Source organism: Strongylocentrotus purpuratus, unplaced genomic scaffold (genome assembly GCF_000002235.5).
Source record: "Strongylocentrotus purpuratus isolate Spur 01 unplaced genomic scaffold, Spur_5.0 spur5_scaffold_2, whole genome shotgun sequence".
Classification (NCBI taxonomy): Eukaryota; Metazoa; Echinodermata; class Echinoidea; order Camarodonta; family Strongylocentrotidae; genus Strongylocentrotus; species Strongylocentrotus purpuratus.
Genome location: NW_022145605.1, coordinates 14,663,847 through 14,690,223, shown reverse-complemented (window position 1 = coordinate 14,690,223; position 26,377 = coordinate 14,663,847). Strand labels below are relative to the sequence as shown.

Genomic DNA, 26,377 nt, shown 5'->3' with positions numbered 1-26,377 from the left:
TCGGTTGGTTGGAAAAGTTTTTTTTTTGAACTTTTTTTTGTCGCCCTCTTTGGGCCGATATTTTTCAGTTTTTAATGTTTTTTTCTTTTTTCCCCGCCCTCTTTTGGCTGATATTTCTTAGTTTTGAATGCTTTCATACATGTGTTTCAGTGTCATCATTCCATTCATTTCTTTTTCACCTCATCATAATCCATGGTTTGCAATGTTGTGTTGATCCAGATGTTTTGCGTTTGAGGTTTGGGTGGTGCATCAAAAAACATTCTAACAGCAGGTTGGGCGACATTATCTCGCCCAACCCGCTGTTAGAATGTTTTTTGGTGCACCACCCGAAGTTCCGACGCCTTCGGCATCGGCGTCGGAGCTACCCGGAGTTATCAAGTGTCATGCATTATGCTAACTCCTTCGGCGTCGGAGCTTCAGAAGGTGAACAGGAAAGTGATTTAAACAGCAGATTGGGCGAAAGTATCACATAATATGCAATTTTGAGATGTCGCCCAATCCTGTTAAAATCGCTTTCCTGTTCACCCTCTGAAGCTACGACCACTTTTGCGTTGTAGCTTCCTGGAGTTAGCATTATCATGCCTGACGTCACGCATTCAGCCTTTTCAGGGTCACGATTTCGAAATCTATGCTATACACCGATTCGGTTTGGGGGTTTTATGTACCTGCCCGCCGGTGGCGGCGCTATAACTGGGGGGCTTCTCCGATCCAGCTGACAGTACAGAGAGCTCAAGAGCGGTTACTAGCTAGCGGAGCAGCGACCCTGTCCGGCCTGGGCGAGGTTCGGTATAGGTATAGCTTTTGCATGCGCTGCAATGCAATGTAAGCTAGCTAGCTGCAGTCAGACGCCCCCCAGTTATGGCGTCACCTTATGAGGGCGCACTTCCACCAGAAGTCGCCCGAATCGGTGTATACCCTCAACCGCGAGTGCTGCGTCATGAAAATGTCACGCTTGACTGGCTGATCTTTGATTATAGGGTGTCTGAACGATTTTTCAATTTTCAATTTGGGATCGTTTTTCACCATTTTTGTTTGATATTTGAATAAAAATGTTATCAGAATAATACATTTCAAATTTCAAGTCTCACAGATGTTTCTATCAAAAGTTACAGCCCCTCCAAAACGCTGGTATATTCATATCATTTTGGTCAAAATCGACGAAAAAGACGTCCAGAGTGATGTTGTTTTGCTAAATTCAGACAAACAGCTGTATCGCGCGATATGCAAGCGTATGCATATAGTACGCATGTTGCTAAGCCAATGCGCGACTTGCAGCTTGAGCCACGTTGTCTCCGCGATATTGCCATTGACTATAACGTGTATTCACTTTAGGCCTAATTCACTTCCGGGTTTATCGCGCGAATGGCCAACCATAATTTCATTGGGGTTTCGTTCGTACGCGGAGATGTTACGCGATGTAACCATGGTTTGGACTGAGCGGAGCGCACGCCCCCTAATTAGCTGATCCACCAAATAGCGAGAAGGGTATTTTTAAACTGTTATCAGTTGTGATCCCTGGGGGCTAGCGAAAATATAAGCACATAGAATTGTTCCTTAGGACTGGGACTACTTATCGACCGGGGCGTCATATCTCAAAAGTGACAAACCTCAGAGTTAGCCAGGACACAATGTTTAAATTGCTGTTTTGACCAAGATATTTTTAGAACTTCGGGGGCTACGCCCCTTTGGAAATATTGGAATTCACCTGCTCTTTCATATGACACCTCATTTAATGATTATCACCTTCAGGATCACAACAGATAAAGGTTTGAATCTCGAATTGAAAAAAAAATTTGACTTTTTTTGCATGGTCGCGCAATGCACGAAGACTGCATAGGGATGCGTGTAATGTCTATGGGAAAAATTTTAGCACACAACATCGGGTGCGCGATCAGACACCCTACTTTGAACTTGGCGTCTGATGTTCCAGTTCCTGAGGATGATCCTCATTCTCGGACAAGTGCCCCCTTCTGCTAATGGCGTATCGCACCTTTTCCGAAATTACATTTTTTTCTGTGGTTATTGTGCGATCAGTCACCCCTTTTTAAGGAAAACATCGATGACGCTGTAGCCTATAATATAGGCCTAGCTGAAAAAGACACCCTTTCAACATTTTTTTTGGACGTGGGTGCGAGGGCATAGATCTAGGCATAGCCAGCAATGTTAATAATCATGATAATCACGTAATGAGTGACGCCCCCCCCCCCCCCCCCCCCCGATGGCAATTACGTCTAGATGACATCAAAATCATATTTTCATTTGATCAACTAGCGCTGTCTAAATTTAATTTTCTGAATCTAGTGGTAGCCTACTGGTTTCAGACTCAGTCAGAGCACGCACGAGGTGCAAGGTGCGGCTCGGCCCTATGTAACCTGGGCTGTATGGTAACTCAGCTCCGCCGCGCGCTGCGTCCAGCCGCCCCACCACGTGCGACGTATGTTAAAGTACCACGCAGCATTCCCATTCATTGCCATTGGCAAATTACTCACCTCCTTGGTTTCATTCTGTTTCTTTATCAGAATTTGTAGCAAAGTTGTTGCTCCAGATATCCGTTCATTATCTGATGGAACTGCCAATTTCCAAAAAGTATCTAAGAACTGCTTGTCAGCAGGCGATTTTGTCGAATTTTCATTTCCATTAGCTCTGACATCGACATGTGGTCTACTCGCAGCCATCTTCCCTAAATATGCAAATTAGTGCATACATTTAACTGAAATAAATTGTGTAATTGCAATATAGAGTCTGCTTAATTATCATAATAGCGAATCTTGCTAAGTTATTAGACTTTTAATTGTAATAATTAAATATCAAATATTTTTCTCTATAGTGTATGCGTCATCAAAATATTATGTCTTTTATTACAAAATTGGCAACATCAAATTGAGACTTGTACAAAATGTCGAATTTTTACGACGGTGACAATAGACGAGGAGGTTATTCCGGAGGCGGTGGTGGTGGATATGGAGGGTAAATATGTCTAGAATGTAGATCAAATTAATCCCTGATTATATTGCTTTGTTTCGACCCATTAAATTTGTCATATGATATGGGGCCAATTAGTAAATGTTCGTTTTATTCTTCAGTATGTTACTCGTGTCGAGTATGTGTGTATGTCAGTGTGTGTGTGTAGTATTGCCATTGCACTGACACTGTAATTCATGAATTTCATGCAGTTTGTGCCCCGCGCTGCAGCTGCCCTGCACAATTCATTCATTTATAACACGCATTTCCAGGGATGTCTTTGATTTTGAACTTCTTCTTATCAGCAGTTGGGGCGCTGGTCCGAGAATAAGGAGCGTCTTCATTAACGAGGATCGTCTTTGTAAACACAGAGTGATGCGTCCTCAAAAATAAGGATCGTCCACGTTTTTTTCAGACGTTTCATATTTTTGAATGGCGAATTGGCGATGCGAAGTACGGATTCCACAATGATTTTCTTGATGCATTTTACATTGACTTAGTACAGAGACATCACATTATGAGCGATAAATCCTCGGGAAGACGGACAACCCATAAAGTAGAAGGTGAACTAGAGTTATTTTCTGACACGAAATCCATTTTTCGCATCGCCAGTGGGCGGTTCGGTAGCCCGAAACCCGCAGAGCGCCGATGAGAGCTGATGAGAAAAACGTCTGCGAAAATGCAGACGATCCTTATTTTTGAGGACACATTTTGTCCATGTTTACGAGGATATCCTCGTTTGTGAGGATGATCCTCATTCTCGGACCAGCGCGTCAGCGCCCCTACTGGTGAGTAGGGGCGGGGCGCCGGTCCGAGAATAAGGATCGTCCGAATGAAATAGGATATCTTTGTAAACGTGGACATTATTTTTTAGTATGCATTTACCAAGATATACTCGTTTATGCGGACGGTCCTTATTCTCGGACCAGCGCCCCCTACTGCTTATTAAAGTTATGTCTGTTATTCATGAGGCGCTGAACAGCAGTACAAATGTATGTTTGCGAAAAAACAGTGTGTAGAATGCACCACAAAGTCAAAGTAAAGTTAGTAAACCCACTACCCAGATGTGTGTCTGGACAGTTGATATAAAACTTTATAAGTTATAACATTAACAAAAACAGCAAACTGAATAATTTTACATAACAAGCAATATTTCATGAATCATCTAAGACAAATATTCATGGTGGTTAATGCTTTTTGAAGGATATTTTCTGTTAAATCAGAAGGTGAAAGAGAAGTCTGTTAACGTCGCCAATGATGTTATACATACATACATACATACAATTGTCTTTTATATAGCGCAACATCCAACGAATTGCTCGAAGCGCTTTACAGAAATAATGACATAGTAAACACAAGATAATACATGTATAAAAGAGTAATTATAATAACAAACAAAAATATTAGAATTACAATTTACTTATTGAAGAGGTACGTTTTTAGTTTTTTCTTGAAAATTTCAACTGAGGGAGAGGTGCGGAGGTCGAAAGGGAGGGTATTCCAAATTTTGGGGCCATAATAAAAGAAACTACACTCCCCCGATCTTGAATTGATACGTGGTAATCGGAGGAGCATGGGGTCGTTAGAAGAGCGGAGGTTGTATTGAAGTCTAGGAGGAGTATGTAGAAGCACAGACAGATACATTGGTGCACATTAGCATGTTTTGTAACTACATGTAGTGTCTAGTCTAGAGTTGCAGTTTTCAGCCATGATTTTGGTTTGATGTTTTTTTTTTTACCCAACTGCTAAGAAAGCATGTGTATGCTTGTAAGTAAGCAACCAGGGGACCGATGTCTTTAAGTCCTCTCCGAGCCCCAAGGGACTTGGTAGTTAGGATTAATGGCATTACCAAAGGGCACTAGCGCATCGACTTGTTTTCGAACCCGGGACCGCCCGCTCTACCATTGCGTCTCCTTAAAATAGGGTGTCCTAATTGAGAAGAAAAAACAAATTATGAAAAAAAGGCTGTCCATCAAGACAAAGTGATGGGGATTTGAAGTTGTCCGAGTTGGTCCTTGGGCGTCCTATATAGCCGATAAGCCTTTTGCTCGCCAGCCACTGAATTCTTCATCATTAAATAAAAGTTTAGCTTTTAAAAATCCAATTTATCCAAATCTATATATCAAAAAAAGTAAATCTAATTTTAAAGGAATAAAAATCCTGAGAGAAGAGGCGTAAATATTCACTTCTGAATGAAAAACGCCTATAAATTAAAACAACAACAAAAACAAACAACGAAGAAGAAAAAAAAACATATGGGCATCTTTCACAATTGCAAATGCACAACTATTATGCCCTTCTACATGTACACTCAAACTGCTTATTCTGCTAATCTGAAATTTCTTTCGAATTTTGTTTGGCAGATTTCATTTATTATAGTATGAATCTTGTACTTTCTTTATGAGTTGAGATTTTGTCTTAACCAGAACTGTCTTAAAGGCAATACAAAGTTTTGGTATGGGGTCATGAATTTGATTCAAATGAACATATTGGAAGCATATACGATCCTGCAATATTCAGTGATCGTTGTCGCGGTCAAAATCGACTCTAAAGTTATGAAATTGTAAGTAATAAACATTTTATGTTGAATAGCTCCCTCTCAAGGTCAAGATATTAATTAAGCTATAAAACAATGTTTATTGACTAAAATCGAACGATTAGCTATTCTCATTCGGAAATTATATTCCACAACTGCATACTCTGAGATTTTCATGGTCGCAGCTACCATTAAACGGCCGTAGAAGCTATTTGAAATTTATCAAAATTTACCGGGAGCACCGGTAAATCTTTATATTCAATTTTTCTCGAAAGCAGAAGTGTTTTAGGGGCTAAAATTTCTGGTGTTTTTAATACATCCACAGGGGCATCCAAATATATCAAAATTGTAAAGAATCACTATCCACCCATTTTTCAAAATTTCCCAAAACTTTGTAATACCTTAAAGATTATTTTAAAGCTCTTATACAGTTTCTGTAAGCCCTCTAAAAGATTTTTTTAATCAGATTTCTCTAATTTTAAATGATAAAGAAGAAGATATTAGCAAAACTAAGCTGCTGTGAATCTTTTCCCTCCTAAATTGAAATATAAAACAAATATAATGAGAGGTAAAACATAATTTAGATACCATCCTGATATATAAATGAAATTGAATATAAATACAAACTGCAATGGTACTAGACATATGTAATTTGAAAACCGCATGAATACACTACAGTCTAGACATACATGTACACGCTGTCTCTAAGCAAAGTTGAGATTAATAATGATATTGGATATTTATATAGTGCACATTTCCACCCTGCAAGGTGCTCAAAGCGCTCCAATATTACCTTGGCTCTGCTAGGCTACCGATGTGCTGAGAGCCATTTGGGTGGAAGGGTCCTAGCTTAGCGGAGTGTATAACTGTCATATATTCCTTCCATTCCCAGAATTATACACTACAATTCACATGAAATTATAAATAAAATACCAAATGATCTTGATCATCTATCTTTTGATACAAGGAGAAAAACATGTCATTTTGTTAAATGCTTCTTTCCAATTTCCACTTTGCTACCAAAGCTGTACATGACCTTTAAGTGAAACAATGTATACCCTTCTTCTTCTACAGCGGAGGAGGAGGTTATAACGACCGAAGGGGTGGAGGAGGAGGAGGGGGCAGGCCTCCTTCAGCTCCCTTCCCAACTGAGCCCCCATTCACAGCTTTTGTAGGAAACCTTCCTGATGATACTGTCCAGGGCGATCTGGACCACATATTTGCAGAAATGCAGGTAAGTTTCCACCTCACCGTGTAGTGTGGTTGGTAGAATTCATAGAAATGTATGTTTTTTTCCCTCCTACAACCATGATTAAATGTGGTTGAATGTGGTGAATATACATGTAGTGTGTATTTTGCGTTAAAGGTACTATGTCCCATTTGCAGGCCCAAAAATGAAAAAGTTAAATTCCAACAGCATTTGAAAGATAATACTTATTTAGAACTTCCCTAAAAAAGGTGGGGCTTGAAAATGTCTTCAAGTGGAAAATAATGACTATTAGTTGTCAAATCGACATTAGGGCTATAGAGCCCAAAAGTAATAGTCTTGATTTTCAGACAATTGTACCGAATGGTTATACGTTTTATGCTGCGCAAAGATTCAATCAGTTTAATCTTGGCCATCACAAGAAGTGGGTTATTGATGTAGACAAATGCTCATGTACCCTTTACAACTCTTTTCATATATATGTTATTCCAAAGAAGAAAAATAACCAGTCAGTCACTCAATAGTGTCTGACAGTGAAGTCTAGCAAGTAAACGGGTTTCCTTGCATAATTTGAATATGAGGACACTGCTAACGTTTAAATTTCACAGATGACATATTCATAATTCCTGCAAAGTTCTACAGAATTTGAGGTTGGCTGCAAAAGGGACATAGTACCTTTAAGGCAACAAGTGCCCACAACACACTCTAAGCCAGTAAGCGTAAGGGCCATCTTTGTGCATAGCCTTGTTTTTTGCCACATATAGTTTGTCTGCTGTAATTATTTTTTAGTTCTTTTTATACATCACGTCTCTATAATGTAAAATATGAATTATATTAATTTAAGGTGAAGTAGGTTGTAATGCTATCTTAAGAAGATGTCAAACTGTCATATAGAAACATCAAACTATTATTCCTGAAAGGGGCCTAAGTTTAGGCCATACATAAATTGTGATAAGTTAAGAATTTAAATGGAAATAAAACAAAATGATAATTGTCACATTTGTATAGCATTTTATAATACATTTTTTTAATTACTGATTTTGTTGTAGTCTTGATATATATGGAATGGTCAGTTTGATACTGGTTCTTGGTTCTACATAAATTAGTGGACTGAATTTTTAAAGCTAAGTTTACCGTAAAAAACCTTCCAGAATGCCAACCTAATCCTTTTTTAATAAATCAGTTCCTGTGTGTTAAAATTAGTATTTGTCTAGTGGATGTACATTTTTCTGTTCCTCATGGATGCGAAATAGTCTGAAATAGTTTCATTCTTCAATTAACTAAAAGAAAATAAGAAATGTCTTTCTTGATTGTGATCTTGCAGATTCAAAGCACACGCCTTGTACATGACAAAGAAACTGGCAAATTTAAAGGTAACAGTTATTCATTCATATTGTAAATTTTGATGTGGTACCGTTACTCGATCCTGCTGTGAAAAGTTACAAAAATCCAGAATATTATTTGGAGTTGAAATGCACATGTAACTTCATCATCCAATTTGTAAATTGACTATTTGTTTTAAGTTTTTGTTTTGTTTTCATTTATAATGAGTATTCTTAGACTTTTAATGACAAATTTATAAGCAACAAGTTATTTTTTAACAAGGCTTGATTAGACACTGCACTGTTTCCACTAATGTGCCATCTGTAGACAAAGACTATTCAAATGGCCACATACTTTCAACTCATGGAACAGGCATGGAACATTTTACTATAGGCTCTTGATGTATTATACACCCTTTAAATGTATGTAGCATTCATGATGTACAAATCCTTTTATAACAGGAATTTTGTAAGGGTTAAATTAATAGTCTTTTCTTCTTTAAATTGTCAACAATTGTATTTTTCTTTCATTACTGCATTGTTCTAATAACTCATAACGTCCTGTCTCTGAAAACAATATGCATCATTATGAGCTTTGTTGAAAAGTTTAAAAATTGCCAATTTTGTTCAAAAAACTGATTTGAGCCACTCAGCATGTGGCCAATTTAAGGATTTCAAATCTTATTTCCCTTTTAAAAATTCTTGGTACCAAATGCAATTTAGTCCTCCAACAAATGTGGACACAATATGTGCAGAAGTTTTTGCCCCTTTCTTTGTATGCATCTGGTATATTATTTAGGGCTCTGAATAAAGAGTTATTGAGCCAAACTACAGAATGTAAAATTCTTGTCTTGGAACTTGAAAGGACTAATTGTACTTGATCTTAGATGTTTGAAATGGATGTGGCATCATGTTTGTCCGTTACAGGATTCAGCTACGTAGAGTTTGAGGATACGCAGTCGTTGAAAGATGCCCTGAAATTGAATGGAGCTGTAAGTACATATGTACTCGTAATGTTCTGTACCCTTGTTTTTTATGTAATCGTTCTGTTTATATACTGTGTAAGAGAATATATTTCTGTAGGGACATGATTTTTAAAGGCCCACTGCACTACTTATAGCTACTTATAGCTACTTACGCCCTCTATATAACAAACAATGTCTAATCTGTGACCATCAGTCCCCCATGATCCTCTTTTTCTTATGTTAATTGAGAGCTGATTTGATGAGATAACCACATGTCCAGTGACCTTGCAGGGTGCTCTAATCCCTCCTGTACCTAGTACAGATGAGCTTTAAAGGGCTAATTTGTTCGTAAGATATCTTGGTACACAACAAATGGGAAATTTGTCCATGACTACGTCACAATCCACCAACCAAACTGCTAATTTGAGATTCGCATAGATTTGATAATCTCATATTTCAATCATTCATGACTCTTATATTTGGCCAGATTCCTTTCAAACTTTTGCCATTCTGTTTCTCTTTATTTAGTTGTCTTCTTTCATGCAGAGAAAAATTCATTACAAAGTTTGGATTAAACTTTAAATTAGAGTTCTCCTGTTGGAAAGTAAAGGAACTTTCATCCTAGTTTATAAGTTTTGAATGTAGGTAAATGAAAGCTAAACTCTTCTGCTAAAACTCACAAACTCTGTCACAAATCTCTAACCATTTCTACTCCTTTGAACAGATTTATGATGACCGTCAACTCAAAGTAGACATTGCACAGGGAAGGAATAAAGGACAGAGAGGAGGTAGGTCACAACACAATAAGAATGATGATGGTGATGGTGGTGGTGGTGTGGTGGTGATTAAATATGAGATTGAGTTCTGGTAATGGTGAAAAAAACAATGAAATAGTTTCTATTCAAATTCACACCAATTGTTAAGCAGTACAAATAAATTACTCTTGCCAAAGTAATTTGAAAGAAATTCTGTAATTGCAGAGAAAAAACCAAATTAACATCAATTTCTGCAACGGTCGGGTCATCACTACTTTTCCCTTACCAGTACTCTACTTTAGCTTTAAGTCCTAACGTGAAACGAAAAAGTGGAATATGGAATTTATCATTATTTCTATTTCTCTGAATAACTAGGTGTGCTCCTTTTTCTTTCAGGTTATTCTGGTGGTAGAGGTGGAGGTAGAGGTGGCTACGACAGAGGAGGAAGGGATGGTAAAGATCAAATATATAATGTTCTAGTTTGTCATAAATTGTGGATTTTTTTTTTTTTAAATGAATTAAAATGATTTAAAATGAATCTATCTAGAATAATTCATGTTTTATTCACATTGCAGTTTCATGTATATATGATAGCTCATGTTATGACGGGATCAGATGTTTCTATCACAAGGTACAGGTATTACTCCCATGTTGGTATACTACAGCTAAGATATCAGCTTTGCATATTGCAAGTTTAAATACACTCTAATTAAGAGAAGAAAAAAAACAACTTATGAGTAGCCTAGACATTAGTAGACAACCTATGTGCCTGCATGAGCACATAAGTTGAATTTGAGTTTACCAAATATTGTAACTGCTTATGATTATTTCTATTCCAGGGATGCCAGTTTTCAGGCAAAAGCCTGAATTCAGGCCCGGGCGATTTATCTTCTGGCCATAGTTAGGGCTTTTTTTGTGTACAAAATAGCTCATTTTAGATGATTTTCCGGCCCTTTGATCAATTCTTACTGGCATCCCTGCTATTTGTAAAATTCTTTATTTTCAAAATTCATACCAGTGATGAAATGATTTTTTTTAATTTCAAACTTTCTATTCCTTTTTTTCTTCCTAGGTGGATACAGTCGTGGAGGAGGTGGAGGCGGCTATGATAACTCAAGAGGAGGTGGAAGCTGGGGGGATGACAGGAGAGGAGGAGGAGGAGGACGGGACGAAGGGTACCGTGGCGGCGGCGGCGGCGGCTCAGGAGGGTACGGTGGCGGCCGTGATGGGGGCTACGGTGGAGGTCGCGATGGGTATGACAACAGAGACGGGGGTTACAGAGGCGGTGGCGGTGGAGGAAGGGGAAGAGGCACCGGCAGAGACGATTATAGCAGTAGTAGGCCAACCCAGGAGTTTAGAGAACCCACAGCAGGTATGTAGTAATCCTCATTCTTCAGACACGATGTGGATAACTGCCTCAGAAAAACCACTGGCACAATACATGTAACCAACACAAGTGCCGTGAGCATAAATAAAATATCTGTGCACATATAGGGTACAACAGAAGCTATAAGTAATGGGAAGTGTTTTGGACTTTACGTCATCACAACAACAAAAAATGCCGCCAATTTGGCGTGTCATATTTGAACATGGTTGTTATAGGTGCCTTTGGTGCGCATTTTACACTATAATCGGATTTTTGTTGAATATGAATGCATTTCAAGAGCAATTTTTTTCATGCAACATTGCTTCTACGATACTCTTTCATATAGAGATGACTAAAATGAGAAAGGTCACAAATTTTTCCTATCGCCCTTACTATTTTAATTCATTGTTCTCATTAACATACCCTCTCCCTCTCTCTTTCTCATTCTCTCTCTCTCTCTCTTTTTCTCTCTCTCCCTATTTCTGTCTCTCTCTCCCTTTTTCTCTCTCTCCCTATTTCTGTCTCTCTCTCTCTTTCACATCTCTCTTAATTGTTTTGTGGATTTGCAGAAGAATCAGCGGCCAGGCCCAAGCTCAAACTGGCACCGCGCACTGTCAAAGAACCCGTCGGGGGCCCACCTAGCAGAAGGTCGGACATCTTCGGCACCGGGAAGCCACGAGAGGAAAAGGGGGGCTCTGATAAGAAGCCGGATGAAGCATCCTCATAGCCGCACAAACACGAATAACCGCGGATGTACATGTACATGTAATTATCAAATGAAAACCTGTTCTGCATTAGATTCTTTGGGCTGTCTCTGGCGTGATGTAAGAGTAGCCTAGAGGGTATTTTTCCTCTCCAGTTCTTCTCCAGGTTAGTAATGATTTCTAGGACCCACTTCTGCTAGGCTTGTGCGACCCGCTCCACAAGTCCTTCCCAACATGGATGTGGATATCGGTAGATTTGTGTACATACTTAGTTTCTGCATTGTGCATTCAACGGCCCATACAGAGCCATTTATCTCTCTCACTCTCTCTCTCTCTCTCTGTTAAGACCATTTTCTGTAAATTTGTATTTCGTATGATTTCTCCATTTCACATCAAATTTTCCAAATCGTAAGATGATGTCTTCTGTAGTGAGCTCAACATTATGAAGAGTTAGTGTGCAAGTATTCAGAATAGCACTCTAATTTTTACCATCTAAAACCAAATGCAGTATACTGTTATATTTATTTTGATTCTAATACAAATTTGTTTGTGATTTTTATTGAAATTGCAAAATAAATAAAGTGATTGATTTGATTTTGATTTTTGACATTGTTTCTCAAAGCTTGATTAAAAATGTTATTGAGATGATGCTTGACAGTTCAAGTCTCCCATACGAAATAGTACAGGTTATGGTGTATGTTGTTTATTTTCTATAAACAGAAATAAAGCCTATGGATGTGATTGCTGGAACTTTAACATTCACAATTCATTTATTCACATACAATCTTTTGAAATGTTGCATGAACATCTGAAGGAAGTTAATTAAAATATATATATATATATATATATATATATATATATATATATATACACCATAATGCATCATCTAATATTTGTGAACTAATTTGGGCATTGTACAGTGTTTTCCAAATGAAATGGAAATTGCTGGATATTAACACAATTCTTTGTCTCAACTAGAAAGATATCCAATCAGTATTTAGGTGGAATTTTGATGGAATTTTGATGTACTGTGCATGAATGTGCAGTAGATATTTTGTGGAATGTGCATGTTTAATAAATGAAACGGAGCATTCCATGTCTAATGTACTGGAGTGTGTTTAGAAGTTTGACAAATTAAAAATAAGAGGAAAGAACTTACATAATGTGAAAATGTTGCAGGAAATAAATATTTCCTTCGATGTATAAACAACAAATAGCCCTGCAGCTTGGCTTTCTCTATTTCTCAATACTAAGATCTAACTGTACATGTATTTACCTGCTGAGCTCTTTAGGGCCCAGAGTTAAGTTGCCAAAAAAGGAGAATCAACTCGTCACTTTCAATCTTTGATTATGAATGCATTTTCTTATTTCTTTTTCCTATTCAAATAGGACATCCCATTGTCATCCCAACCGCAGAGAAATTGTCAATTTTTTTGTATGCTATTAAAAATTATTATAATTATTTTAAATTTCTCTGTTTTCTTGCGTGTGATGTTATCTAGCTGTACAGTCAAATGAGAAGCCTTGCGTAGCTTTGACGCTAGTATCTAAGTTGTCATTATGATTCATATTCTCGTTTTATTTCATGTAGCCATATACTCCTTTTGGAAATGATTAAGACAGTCGTGTGAACATAATTTCCGACCATTTTTGTGTGTGTCAGAATATCTCTTGCTGTACATAATTCAAGTGAATGCGAAACCAATGTTCTCTCTTTCATGATGCCATGGATTTTGAAATGCTTCATTCAAAATATGCTTCATTAGAATATACTTTTTTTGGTGGACAGTTGCTAAATTCGATTGTGATTTATCATTATTGATTTACCAATAGAAGCCAAATAAACAGCATTAAAACCTACAGCTGCCAATTCCAATTTACACATAATAATAATAATAGTTGGTTCTTGTATAGCGCTCATGTCAGTCAGATTTTACCCTGCTGGCGCTCATGAAATGAACTGCAAGTTGGGGTTTGAAAACAGAAAAATAGCTGCATGCAAACCCCCACAAGCATTGTCATTTATTTCTGTGTTGTAAGATCCAGAAACGTGAAGCGCATGGCACCTGTGTCATTTTAGTTGCTACCTTGGCCATTTTGAGGTATTGTACAGTTTCATGAGTGAACAAAGCTTATAAAAAAAAGACAAATCTGAAAATCCAACAACTGGGGTTTTGCTTTTCATGTATCACGTTAACAGTAATCAAGAGTTCTGGTAATGACAACAAATAAATTATCACAGAATTAAACGCGACTCACTGAATGTTCAAAGCTACCAACGGGCGATTCTGTGGAATGTATCTCGGACCACATATTCCTTTTTTCCATTGCTCGCTGTTCTTACTGCATTTTTTTATACAAAGCACTTGAATGATGCGAAATTGAATGCATTGTGTATGTGTATAATGAATTTAGCTGCCATTTCTTTTTCCTTGTTATGGAAAAGCCTTTTTAGAAGTTATTGGACAGTAGCATTGACACATCCATTTGTCAATGTTTATATGACAATTTTGCTTTGGCAATTTGCATAGCTGTATCTCAAAGTTATTTCATCTCTTGCTTTTCTTTTGTATGGTTTTTTGAGATCAATAATTTGATTCACACATATATTTTTCTTCCTTCCTTAATGTTTTCCTGAAAAATATATGCACTCAAGGTATCATACATTGTTATAGAATCTGTTTTGACTCAAAGGCAACCAATACTGTAAACCTATCCATGTACCCGGTAGTAATTGACAAGAGTAGATAATGTCTCACCATTGTGTATTACAGCTACCCTTTTTGGGTGACGGCTAAACCGCAACCTTAGAACTCCAGCTTGAGAATACAAGGCCATCAACTGATACCAATGCCCTTTGCTGTATCTTTAGTATATTTTTACCTTTTTTGTGTTTATGTATTGTTGAGAGAGCTGTAACAAAATATAGAAGGAAATGCATGGCCACTATAGACAGGTGGTCTTTATAGAGAGGTAACCACTATAGACAGGTGGCCTTTGTAGAGAGGTAACCACCAAGACAGGTCTTATTGTAGTTTCACATGTCCTTCAGTTTGTATTCTATTGTGTTTTAGCTCTGATATGCAAGATTCAAAATGAGAAGTATATTTTCATGGTCCAAAGGAGTTTGTTGTAACAAAATAAAGATACCACTGTATGAATGTCTGTGGAAAATTGGACACGCAAAGCGATTGATAAAAGGAAATCTGTGTCTTCATTTCATTTTGTCATTGGGAAAGTGGACGGATTGCTGCTCAATTTGTCGGCAACAATGCATTTTGTTGCCACCGACTTTGATTACAGTTGTAACTAAACGTTGAATTGTGTAAACATTGTAACTGTTGTTGCACCTCCACCAGACACACATTGTGTAATTAATTAGGCTAGATCAATTATTGAAGACAACTAATATCTACTGTTGACGAGTGTTGATATTTTTGCCTGCATGCAGACACATGCGGGGTTCGGATTAATGTTGAGGGCACTTAAATTGTATGTTCATATAAGTGCTTTTTATATTTAACAATTATTGAAAAAACAAAGAGAAAAATATATAAAACAAAAAAAAACCTACCAAAAAAAGGAGGCAATTTTGCGTGGTGCCTGATATGAAATGTACAATGTATATAGATAAAAGGTACTTTGCTTAATATTAGTTGTATAGACATGTAATGTAGCAAGCATGTTTATTATTTTTTTTTCCTTTGAATTTGTAAAATAAATATTCAATTTTTGTGGGGGAAATCCATCCGCAAGATAAGTTTGAGACGTAAGGTGGCTGTATGATTGATATACGGCTGTGTGACTGATAATTATACATGGAGAAGCATGTGCATTTTTCTCTGCTGACATGTATTGTATTGTAGGTATGTAAAATAAAAATGACTCGTCACCCAAATACTTGTTTATGGTTTGGTGTTGTTACTGTTGTTTTTCTTGGAGTGAGTAATGGATGGGAGGGGAATTGTGATCATGTGATGCTTAAATTGTCAGGAAAGTCAAGAAGAATATAGAGCACGTCCAAGCTGATAAACACATATTAAAGCCCCACTGCACTACTTGCGCCCTCTATATAGCAAACAATGCCTAATCGGTGACCTTTTGTCCCCCATGGTCCTCTTTTTCTTATTTAATTCAGAGCTGATTCGATGAAAAAACCACCTGTCTAATCCCTCCTGGCCAAACTAGTGCAAATAGGCTTTAAATAAAAAGCTTTAATAAAACTTCCTTATTCTTGGATTAGATTATCCGATAATCTTCCAGTGATCTCCTCTTCCATTTCACTGGGGACCACTTGTTACTATTGATTCTTTTTCTTGTAGTGAGTATTGGATGGGAGAGGAATAACTGTTAAATTATCAGGCAAGTCAAGAAGAATATATATAAGTAACTTGACGCTCATAAACACATTTTAAATAAAAGCTTTAATATAACTTTCTTATTCTTACATCAGATTATCCTAAAATCTTCCAGTGATCTTCTCTTTCATTTCACTGGGGACCACTTCCCACCTGTGAAGCCCCCCCCCCCCCCCCCCCATAATCAACCTGACCTCTTTATTCTTCATTTTCATGTATTTATCGGTGAGAACAATAAACAAATTATTTGGGGGAGAGTGGGAGTGACGTACAATGACGGGTCACAAAAAAGTGGACACTTGAAAAACAAATTTGAATCAAGTACTAGATTTACTATTTATTTCAATATTAAAAACTATACTTGAATTTTTTGACATGTATATCAAACGTGTACAAAACCCTCTTATTGTGAGGGTGAATCTATAAGGCCATTCACCTATAGTTAAATCACAAAACTTCAATTCAGTAATCTTCGGGGTAATGCCAATTGAAGCCCTATGGGAAAAATGTTGAAATTGAATCGTTAAGATTTGAGCATATGAAAACTACAATTTCTATTTCCAGTAATGAGTAAAAATATACTTTTGAAATTATTGAGTGTCCTTGCCATGAACGATGCTATTATTGTCTGGAATTTTTGTCCCAATAACATGGAGTAATATGTAAATAGCTATATTCACGTGTATCATGGAAATAAAATAATTCAAAAATTTGATTTTTCCAGTGATTCACTTTGACTTTGTACGCTACATTTGCTAAATATTTCCATGTTCTTCTATAAACATCTCTCCCAGATTACTTCAATTGGCATATCCTAATTCTCTTGACCCTTACTTCTTCATCCTTGTGCTGCAAGCAGGGCTTTCCTGCTCCAAAGCCTCCATCATCTCAATTTTCATTGCACAACTTTTGTACAAAAAATGTGTCCTATACATAATTTTCCAAGGGCATGTCCTTGTGATACCAGCATCTCTAGTCGGTATATTATAACCTTCTTGCCACGAAGCCTCAACCAAGGTTACCATTCAATATCTGGGCCCGTCAAACAAAGAGTTGATATCAATCGCAACTTATTTGCAATTTATATAAATTATTTGCGATTGATATCAATCGCAACTATCATGCTATGTACATAAGAGACTGCAAACTTGCAATTGATTGGAAGACTTGTGATCAATCTTGATCAATCGCAACTCTTTGTAAGACGGGGCCCTGGTATACGATAAAATCCTGATTCTCAATTCTCTTGAATGTCTTCGTGAGACCATCATCTTCCGGAGGGGTAATATTAGACCCCTCCCCCCCCCCCCCCTGTACCAGGATCATCTTCCTCCGGTCTATGAAAATCGTCACATCCTGGTGCTGCACACCGGTCGACGGTTGAATCGCCCTCCTGCCCTTTCGCTCTGCTCTGCCATCATCATCTTCTGGGTCATTTAGCATTTTCGTATCTTGGTCCTTGTCATACTGGACGTTGTTGTCAATTGCTGAATAGGAGAAAATTGAACCCTCCTTTAGGACCATCCCTTCCCATCGATCCGTGGGCATGCTCGCATTCCGATTCACATTGCAGGTCAAATATTAAACCCACTTTGCTGAAGAGGAGATCGAAGAGGAGGTCAAAACTTAAACCCACCTCCTGCCCCATCACCCCCATCACCATCTTCTGGATCTTTTGGGTAATTTGACATCCTTATCCTCTTCATGGAGATTGGTGTCGATTCTGAAGACGAGATCAAAGAGGAGGTCAAAAATTGAACCCCCCTCCTGCCCCATCACCACCGCCCCCGTCGTTGTCCTCTTCCCGATCTCTGGGTATCTTGACATCTTGGTCCTCGTCGTACTGGAGATTGGTGTCGATGCTGAAGAGGAGATCACTCATCGAATCTTCTTCCGATGGATCCAGGGAAGGAATCTCACCAGACTGTAGTCATCAATCTGACCCAAAAAGAAAGCAAGGAGATGGACAGACTTTACCTTGTGATTGCAATTCCATAAACCAATCACAGGTCACCATGCTCAATACAATGTATTAGACTCCTGTCATAATAACTCTCAATTAAAGTCACATATATTTATGTATTTAAAGTGATTTATTGATTTAAAAAAAATCATTCATGGATTGGTGGATGATTTGCAAAGTCTTTCATTAAGGAAAACAAACATGTCAGATTAATTATATACAAAGTAGAAAAAATATAGACCTATGATATACTGTATGTATATGAATCTATCAAAATTAAAGACATAGTACTCGAGATATTGCTTGAATTAAACACATGTTTTTAGTGTTCGAGTGAAATTGAATTTTCCTTATAACCACAGATCCTATTACAGGTTTGGATCTGAGTCATTTCAAAGATTTGGATAAACTACTAAATGTTATTCCATCCATCACACAAGGTACATTGTGCTCTCCATTGTGTCTAGGCGAGTAAATTACTTACCAGAGTTGCTATAGCCTGGTTGAGCTTTTGGAATTTCTTTGACATGTGCTCATCTTCAGCCGCTAACTCCTTGGGATCAGGATCTAGAAATCTAGATATTAAAATAACATAGATGTACATCAATCAATAATCTAACGATATCGATAATCGGTTTTAACGGCTACATTATATACTCTAGTGACAATCACTCTATGGTCAATTTCCAACAATAACCACATTCCTAAGACTGACCCTGGAATAAATGCTATATCCAATGATTGGATTCCAATCACTAAAACCATTTACTATCCTTACTTTACCCTTATATCTTTAAAAAAATATGACTTGAACCAAATGTCGAGGTATTCAATATCATCTGAAAGACATGTGAAAAGATACCTACAAGAAATAAAAAATGACAGCATATTCACACACACACACACATGCACACACACAAAAATAAAACAGCCCACAGATCAATTGCAACAAAACTTAATTGTAGTTCTTCTACAAAGCAAATTCCCTCCAAAGCTCAGACTCTGAAAAGACTTGGTGCTACAAGGTTGCAATTAATGGTAATTTCTAAATTTTTCTTTCTTTTTAATTATTATTTTCTATTCATTTTTTTATAATGAAGCAATTCATTACTCATTACTTACTTCTCTACGGTCTTCTTGGTAGCTGCATTGAGCAGGTCCATCTTGCTCATGATGTTGATATGAGGAATCTCTAGGTTAACCATGGTAGACAATGCTGACAGCATGCCTGCAGAGAGACAAGTAGAGATGGAATACAACATTTAACAAATGAAGAGTTTAATTCCGAAAGGAGCTAAATCAATTTTTGTAGCTTCAGAGAAAAAGAATTTGTTTACCAGATTTTGTACAGGCATCTATGCAAAAGTGATATTAGAAGGTGCATTTTTTCATAATGACTCCCAAAATGTAGGTAAATACTTTTGTTGAAAGACGGGGAGGGCCTACTTAAGTGAACATAGTTCTGATATCAATAACTCAATTTTCATCAAAAGTGGATTTAGCTCCTTTTGGAATTAAACTCTTCAAATACTGGAATATCAACATAGTTTATTGGTTGCAAGATAACCACAAAGACAAAGAGTTAATATATATATATATATATATATATATATATATATATATATATATATTCTCTCTAAAATGTGATTTTGTTGACAACTACAGGGAGTTCATGCTGCTTTTAGTTACTGTATTTCTCAATACCTTTAGCGATAATATGAAACTTCTTAGATAAATAGCAGTACATACATGATAAAATGCTGCCCCTCATGAGGCATACTTTGCATTCTCTTGCATTATTTTTTCTTCCATAAACAAAGATAACAGCTAAAACAATCATCCTGGACAATCATACCCCAGAAAATGAGCTCCTCAGGACAACCCCTTGACATTTACAAGCCTGTCTGATTAGCAAGATATTTATGATTGAAAATCAAAATTTCCTTTTGCGTTTTCCTTATGGTTTTCATAACACTACAGGCTATTGAGGAAAATGAGTATGGTAAAACCGGTCACTCAAAGATTTTTACTTTTTTGAGGCACTTCATGATCATTTTGAAGCGCAATTTTTTTAGGGCTTCAATATTACACCATATCATAGGCACTGATGACACGTAGGGCCGTGCATCTCAGATGTAACATTGTTAAACAATGCCTTTAAAGCTAACCTGAGAAGAATTTTGCTGTTTCGACCATGAACTGGGCATCGATGAGGAAGACTCCACAGATCCTGAAATCCCAGCTCTTGAGCACTTCAACCAGCTGCCTCATGACAGGGATGTGGGTATACAGCTCTATCTGACCTATGGTGGGGCGATTGAAGCGATTGAAGAGAGAGAGAGAGGGAAAGAGAAAGACATGGTGTGGGTATGGAAGTATAGAGAGAGGGGTAGCAATAGAGAGAGAGTGTGAGATATATATATATATAGAGAGAGAGAGAGAGAGAGAGAGAGAGAAAGAGAGATGCCGACACAACAAAAGTAAGAGAGCATGAGAGATAGAGAGAGGGGTAGCAAAAGATAGAGAGAAAGATGCAGACAGATCAACAGTAAAAGAGACAGATAGAGTGACAGAATAGGAAGAGGAAAGTAAGGAGTGTGTGATATGGATGAATATGTAACCACTGATTTGAATACCGATATCCTTTAAAAAAAAAAAAAATTTAAATCTAAGGTGACTGAAGCATTTGTCAGTTAGAAGGTTGCTCAAACAATGACACAATTAGAGGACACAATTAGAGGGTACATTTTAGTTGGGTACTAAATGTGTAGTTAGGGTATGTCATATTGTGTGTTGCTGGGGGAAGGTGAGGCAAGGCTCATACCCCTCTATCCCCATGTCCCCCTCCTCTTATTTCTACCGCTGCTAACAGAACAAAATGAGCAGAAAAGAAAATTGGCTTACCTGGACAATCAAATATGATGTAATCTCCATCGATGTCTCCTAACTGTTCATGTAACCAGTCAAAATTCTGAGCAAAATATCTGGAAAATAATAGTAAAATATAAAGGAGATTTTAGTAAGGTACAAACAGTTGTCTCTTTAAGTGGGGGTCTTGTCTACTTTGACTTGAAAGGAAGAATAATGCATAGTGATTGACCAGTGGACTGGTTAAATAGTAGTTGAATAAGAACTACATCCTAGATCCTTAAGCAGAGTATGATTGGGGGGGGGGGGGCACCTAACATTTCTCTTGAAATAGAATTATCCCCTCAATGTCTGATCTCATCTTAATCCTTATATTTTAGAGAGTAAATGTGTCAACAATCTCATGGAAATTCAAGTATTAAAGAACAATATAATTTCACAAGGAAAGGCAGTGGTGTCAATTTGACATTGCAAAAACAAAGGTTCCCATATCTGCGCAATGATTTACTTTACATGCGGTGCTGGGTTTTTTTTTTTAGGTGAAAGATGGAATTTAAAGGCCTGCAAGACTTTTTTCATTAGTTTTTACATGTACTGGTACTTGTTTTTTGCACTAATATATATATCACTAAATTTTATTGGAGATTTCCTGTTTGTTATGTGTTTTGTTATACTAGAATCGAGCAGTTACGCATATGCACAGACATTGGCACTCTAGCCATCCCTCCTTATGCCATATTTTACATGAACAATACTAGTCTGGAAATTCAAAACAAGACATGTAGATAACCATGAACAAATGGAAGACAGTGAGCATGGAAAATATATGGGCCAATATGGGTACGGACGTCCCTTTAAAATGTTAAAGGAAGCCTACTTACTCCATGCAGTAGATGAGTCCACCGTTTGGTCCCAAGTGCAGGGAATCATCCTCCATCACATCACCAACTTCAATCAGCTCACGGATATCTTGGTTATAAAAAGAACAAAATATACTCACAATTTCAATCCAAGACAATGATTCTATGGCGGGGGGGGGGGGGGGGGGGGGGGGGGGATTACACCATCTTTTTATAGACCATTTAATTGTCATTATCAAATGGTTCAAATGATCCCAAATCTTCAAAACATGGAGAGGTGCCACTGCAGACATTTTAGAAAAATTGCTCCCAAAACCATGAAGATGCTTCATGAATAACTTTTGTTTCCCCTTTTGGAAAGAATTACTTCCACCTGTTTAAATGGACATTGAAGACAGAATTGACCATCAAAATGACTGGTGACCCAGAATGGGGACTCACACTCAAGCAGGAAAAAATTAATTAAAAAATTTCAGGGGCCACTTTTCAAGCTTGCTTGCATGAAAATAACACTCTTTAATTTGTTTTGCATTGAACTCTATGCAAATTTTGGGGGCTCTTTTGGGCATTTCGGGGGCTAATTCGCCCCGAGCCCCTGTGTATTTTTTCCCCTGCACTCAAGCAATTGTACTGTTGGTACTATTAAAGGGATCGTTTAACAATGTTAAATCTGAGATACATGGCCCTACGTGTTATCAGTGTCTGTGATATGGTGTAAAATTGAAGCCCTAAAAAAATTGCGCTTCAAAATGATCAAGAAGTGCCTCAAAAAAGTAAAAACCTTTGAGTGACCGGTTTTTACCATACTCGTTTTCCCCAATAGACTGTAGTGTTATGAAAACCGTCAGGCGAACGGTTTTCAAAATTTGTAATTCCAATCATAAATATCTTGATAATCAGACAGGCGATCGGCTTGTAAAAGTCATGGGGTTCCTGACTGACCTAAAGGTTTATAATTATCATTGCACCATGAGCTAAATCCAGAATTTTGTTTCAGAATCTGAGACAAAGTTACCGGATCCCTTTAAAGCACTGTTGGAACTCTGTCTCAAACTCACCTGCTACGGCTTGATAATCAAAGAATTCTGCTGCAGGATCTAAGTTGACCACATGAACTGATCTCCCTGTTGTCTCACAGTGTTTCTGCAGATTACTGCAGTAAGTCGACTGAAAAGAAAGATCAGCATTATCATCAACTATGTCTGCAAAACTGAAATAACTTCATTACTTTGTGTCATGGTAGCTCCTCAACTTCAATTTTTTTTTGGATTTAGAGCTTGCTATACAAATAAAGTCATGGAAGGGTTTGTTTTGATTAAAGTATTACAGAATGTGATTCTTTATTCCTTTGAATACAATGTGCATTAAACTCTTCAAATTGGCAGTGTCAAATGACGACAGTCAAGTGTGCAAATAAATTTGGTAATCTTCTTGCTGCTTTTTGTCCTCTATAAAATTGTTTTATTAAAGTTAATAACTTATTAAATGTTTAATACCTCAGGCATCCCCATTGGTGATGGAGGCATAACAACACTTCTTTAAAATAGACTCATAGTCAGCATTTTAAAGGCATTAAAAAAAATTATTTATAAAACACTTACTTTTCCACTGCCAGCTGGTCCCATCACAATCTGAGCATATCGTGGCATCTTGTTAGATCCTCTGCAAAAAAATAGTTGGAAGATGTAAAATATATATATCTCACTTATTGTATGTAGATCCTACAAATCTATCTGTATTTGAGGAATTTTCACACTTTGTCGTAAAAGAGGGATTCTGTAACAAAGCCAGATATTATCTCAGCCGAAAAAAACTATACCTGACTGAAATAGATTGATTTTTGGTCAAAAATTTGCATACATACCAGTAGAGTATTTATATGATTTTTTTAATGAATCCCAGTCTATGTCTGAATAAACGATGGGTGATCATCATCAAAATTACTTTTAGATTTTCTGATAATTAATGAACTTTTAGTTTAACTAGTTATCCCAGTTTAGCTTGGGAAAGCTGTTTCAATTTCAGGGATAGACCGAAAAATCTATTCAGGATATGTTTTGAACTTCTGTCTTCTGCAGACTGCTGAGACTATAAAGTATAATGTTTCATTCTATTATTTGGCTTCACTAAATCGTTCTCCTATGTTCAAAGATGTTACTTTAAAGGGGAATACCAAACAATAATGAATAATAAATATAAACCCTCTTCAAACTTGGTGCATGAAAAATACAACAGCGTTCAGTTTATCACTTTAGTAGGTTGCGTAGAGGTTGCTATTCTTGGTTCTTCCTTCTATCACCTTTTCTGATGTAATTCTTTGTTTTCATCGTTTTATCATTTTCTTCCTACCATTCCTTATGTTATTCTTAGTTTTCCATCTTTCATCTTCTCTTTTATCTTTCCATTATCTATTCTTTATCATTTTCTCTTTCTGTCTTTGACACCTTATTATTCTTTTTTTCTTCTTTTATCATCTCTTAGTCTTATGTTATTGTTTGTTGTTATCATACTTTGTCTTTCTATCTTCCCTCATGTTATTCTTCGTTTCTTCCTTCTATCACCTTTTCTTATGTAATTCTTTGTTTTTATCGGTCTATCACTTTCTTCCTACCATTCCTTATGTTATTCTTTGTCTCTTCCTTCTATCACCTTCTCTAATTATGATTTTCTTTGTTTTTATTATTCCTTTATTTCCTCTTCCTATCTTTCCTTACGCTATCCTTCATTTCTTCCTTCTATCATCTACTTTTTCTGTCTTTCCTTGTGACTGTTATTCTTTGTTCTTCCTTCTATCACCTTCTTTTTATTCTTTTTTAATCATTCTATTATTTCTATCACCTTCTCTTATATCTTTCCTTAGGCTATTCTTCAATAACAAAGACTAACATAAGGAAAGACAGAAAATTACCTCCGATCCACTAGGGTCAAGCGAATTATACGCAAGTCCATACATGTTGATTTACGCTGCGATATACAAAGATGATGTCATTTTGACGACGGGGTAGAGGTCTACTAGTTTTCTGAAAAACCTCAAATCGTTGGTGAACGTGTTCTCAAATTTTGCCTGACGACATGAGAAGACCCACAAATCCGCAAATCGCTGAAACGATGTCACATCTTTGACGTCATCCATGTGTGGACGTGAAAAACAAAAAGGTTCTATTCTCGCGAAACTTGCGATCAAACATGGTTCAGAATTATGAGAATACGATCTTTACTAGTAGAACTAAATGATAGATCTAGTAATTGTTCTCCTAAACTCAACCTTCTAATTAAGTAACAAGCCAACATAACGCCGTTGTGTTTTTTATGCATTAAGCTTGAAAAGGGTTTATAATGCGACCGTTTTTTCCCTTTTCTTCAAAAGGTTATCCTATACTTTAGGCCATGTAAAATTGATTTCATGTTGATCGTCCCCGCCCGCTTCCTTTTTGGGGGCCCGCCTCCTATTTTTTTTTTTTTTTTTTTTTTTTTTTGAAAGAAAAAAAACATGAAAAACACTGCTAAAATGGCTCTATTTCTGATTTAAAAAAAAAAAAATTGTCGGCGGCCATCTTGAAAAAAAATAGCCTCGACTGTCGGGGAAAATGTACCGAGCGGCCATTTTGAGCGGCCATTTTGAAATATCAAATATCAAATAACATGGTACACCCTCCTCCTCTTTTTCAAAAAATCCGGACGATCAACATGTAATCAATTTTACATGGCCTTAGTGTGTTTTATTATTTTGGGTTTCTAACTTCAGTTTAACCCTAACCCTAACCCTAAACCTAACCCTAACCCTAACCCTAACCTACCCTACCCATACCCTAACCCTAATCCTAACCCTAACCCTACGATATGCACGTAGAGCTGTTAACTGAAGTTAGAAACCCAAAATAATAAAACACACAAAAGTATAGGATTGCCTTCAAAAACTCTAATTTCACTTTTTCAAGTCTTCACTCAGTCTCAAGATTAAATTCAAGCCAGGCCAGGCCAGGTTCACTTCACCTTTCTGTCTGACTTTCAGTTTCACCAGGTTCACCTAAAAAAAATAATAAACACACAGACAAACATAACTTTAGATTTTAAAAAATTGTAATCTATGGACAGGGTCTAGGCCTAGTAGTAGGCCTGTCTACTCTTAGTTCGTAAACTGAATAAGTGACACTCACCTGCACGTTTGGCTGTATAATCAGGATAATCAACTTAGCTCTGTTTCTCACTGATCTGTCTATTGACTTGTTGTAGCACCATGCACTAGACTGAGTGTCATTGCAGAGCAAAATAGAGGTCAGTGCAGTGCAGTGGAATAAAATCAGCTGCATATGCACGCGACGCGCACGCTAGTACTTTGCATGCGTGATTATATGGAACGCCAACCAAACAAAGTGAAAATGATGATATAATATTTCAGACTCCGACGGAGCTATAGGATCGGGAAGAAGAATAGAAGATCGAAGCTAATTAGCTAGCTAGAAGAAGATGATCAGTGGCGGATTCAGGTGGGTACAAGGGGCACGCCCCCCC

At 37.2% G+C, this 26,377-nt stretch overlaps 3 protein-coding genes across 4 annotated transcripts in view; 1 reads left to right on the top strand and 2 right to left on the bottom strand.

Moving 5' to 3' along the window:
* LOC583345 (myb-binding protein 1A-like protein) overlaps positions 1-2,680 on the bottom strand; it is a 35,906-nt gene extending 33,226 nt beyond the window's left edge. For both annotated transcript variants that reach the window (XM_030991753.1, XM_030991754.1), the window contains exon 1: positions 2,490-2,680. In XM_030991753.1, coding sequence (XP_030847613.1) covers positions 2,490-2,675 — 186 coding nt within the window. In that variant the 5' untranslated portion in view covers positions 2,676-2,680. The remainder of the gene's footprint in view (positions 1-2,489) is intronic.
* Positions 2,681-2,868: 188 nt separating this feature from the next.
* Positions 2,869-12,487, top strand: LOC583328 (glycine-rich RNA-binding protein 8). The gene is made up of 8 exons (XM_783242.5): positions 2,869-2,967; positions 6,572-6,731; positions 8,029-8,077; positions 8,954-9,018; positions 9,716-9,779; positions 10,143-10,199; positions 10,819-11,118; positions 11,682-12,487. Exons 1-8 carry the CDS (start codon positions 2,897-2,899, stop codon positions 11,837-11,839), a joined length of 924 nt encoding a protein of 307 aa, XP_788335.2. The 5' UTR covers positions 2,869-2,896; the 3' UTR covers positions 11,840-12,487.
* A 5,003-nt stretch (positions 12,488-17,490) lies between these two features.
* Positions 17,491-26,169, bottom strand: LOC585140 (GPN-loop GTPase 3). Its single transcript, XM_030991755.1, is given in 10 exon segments — positions 17,491-18,079; positions 18,082-18,112; positions 18,622-18,712; positions 19,260-19,365; positions 20,306-20,440; positions 21,042-21,121; positions 21,887-21,974; positions 22,924-23,032; positions 23,467-23,527; positions 26,023-26,169. Coding segments are annotated over 9 exon segments (846 nt in total). The 5' UTR covers positions 23,515-23,527; positions 26,023-26,169; the 3' UTR covers positions 17,491-17,921.
* Between the last annotated feature and the right edge of the window lie 208 nt (positions 26,170-26,377).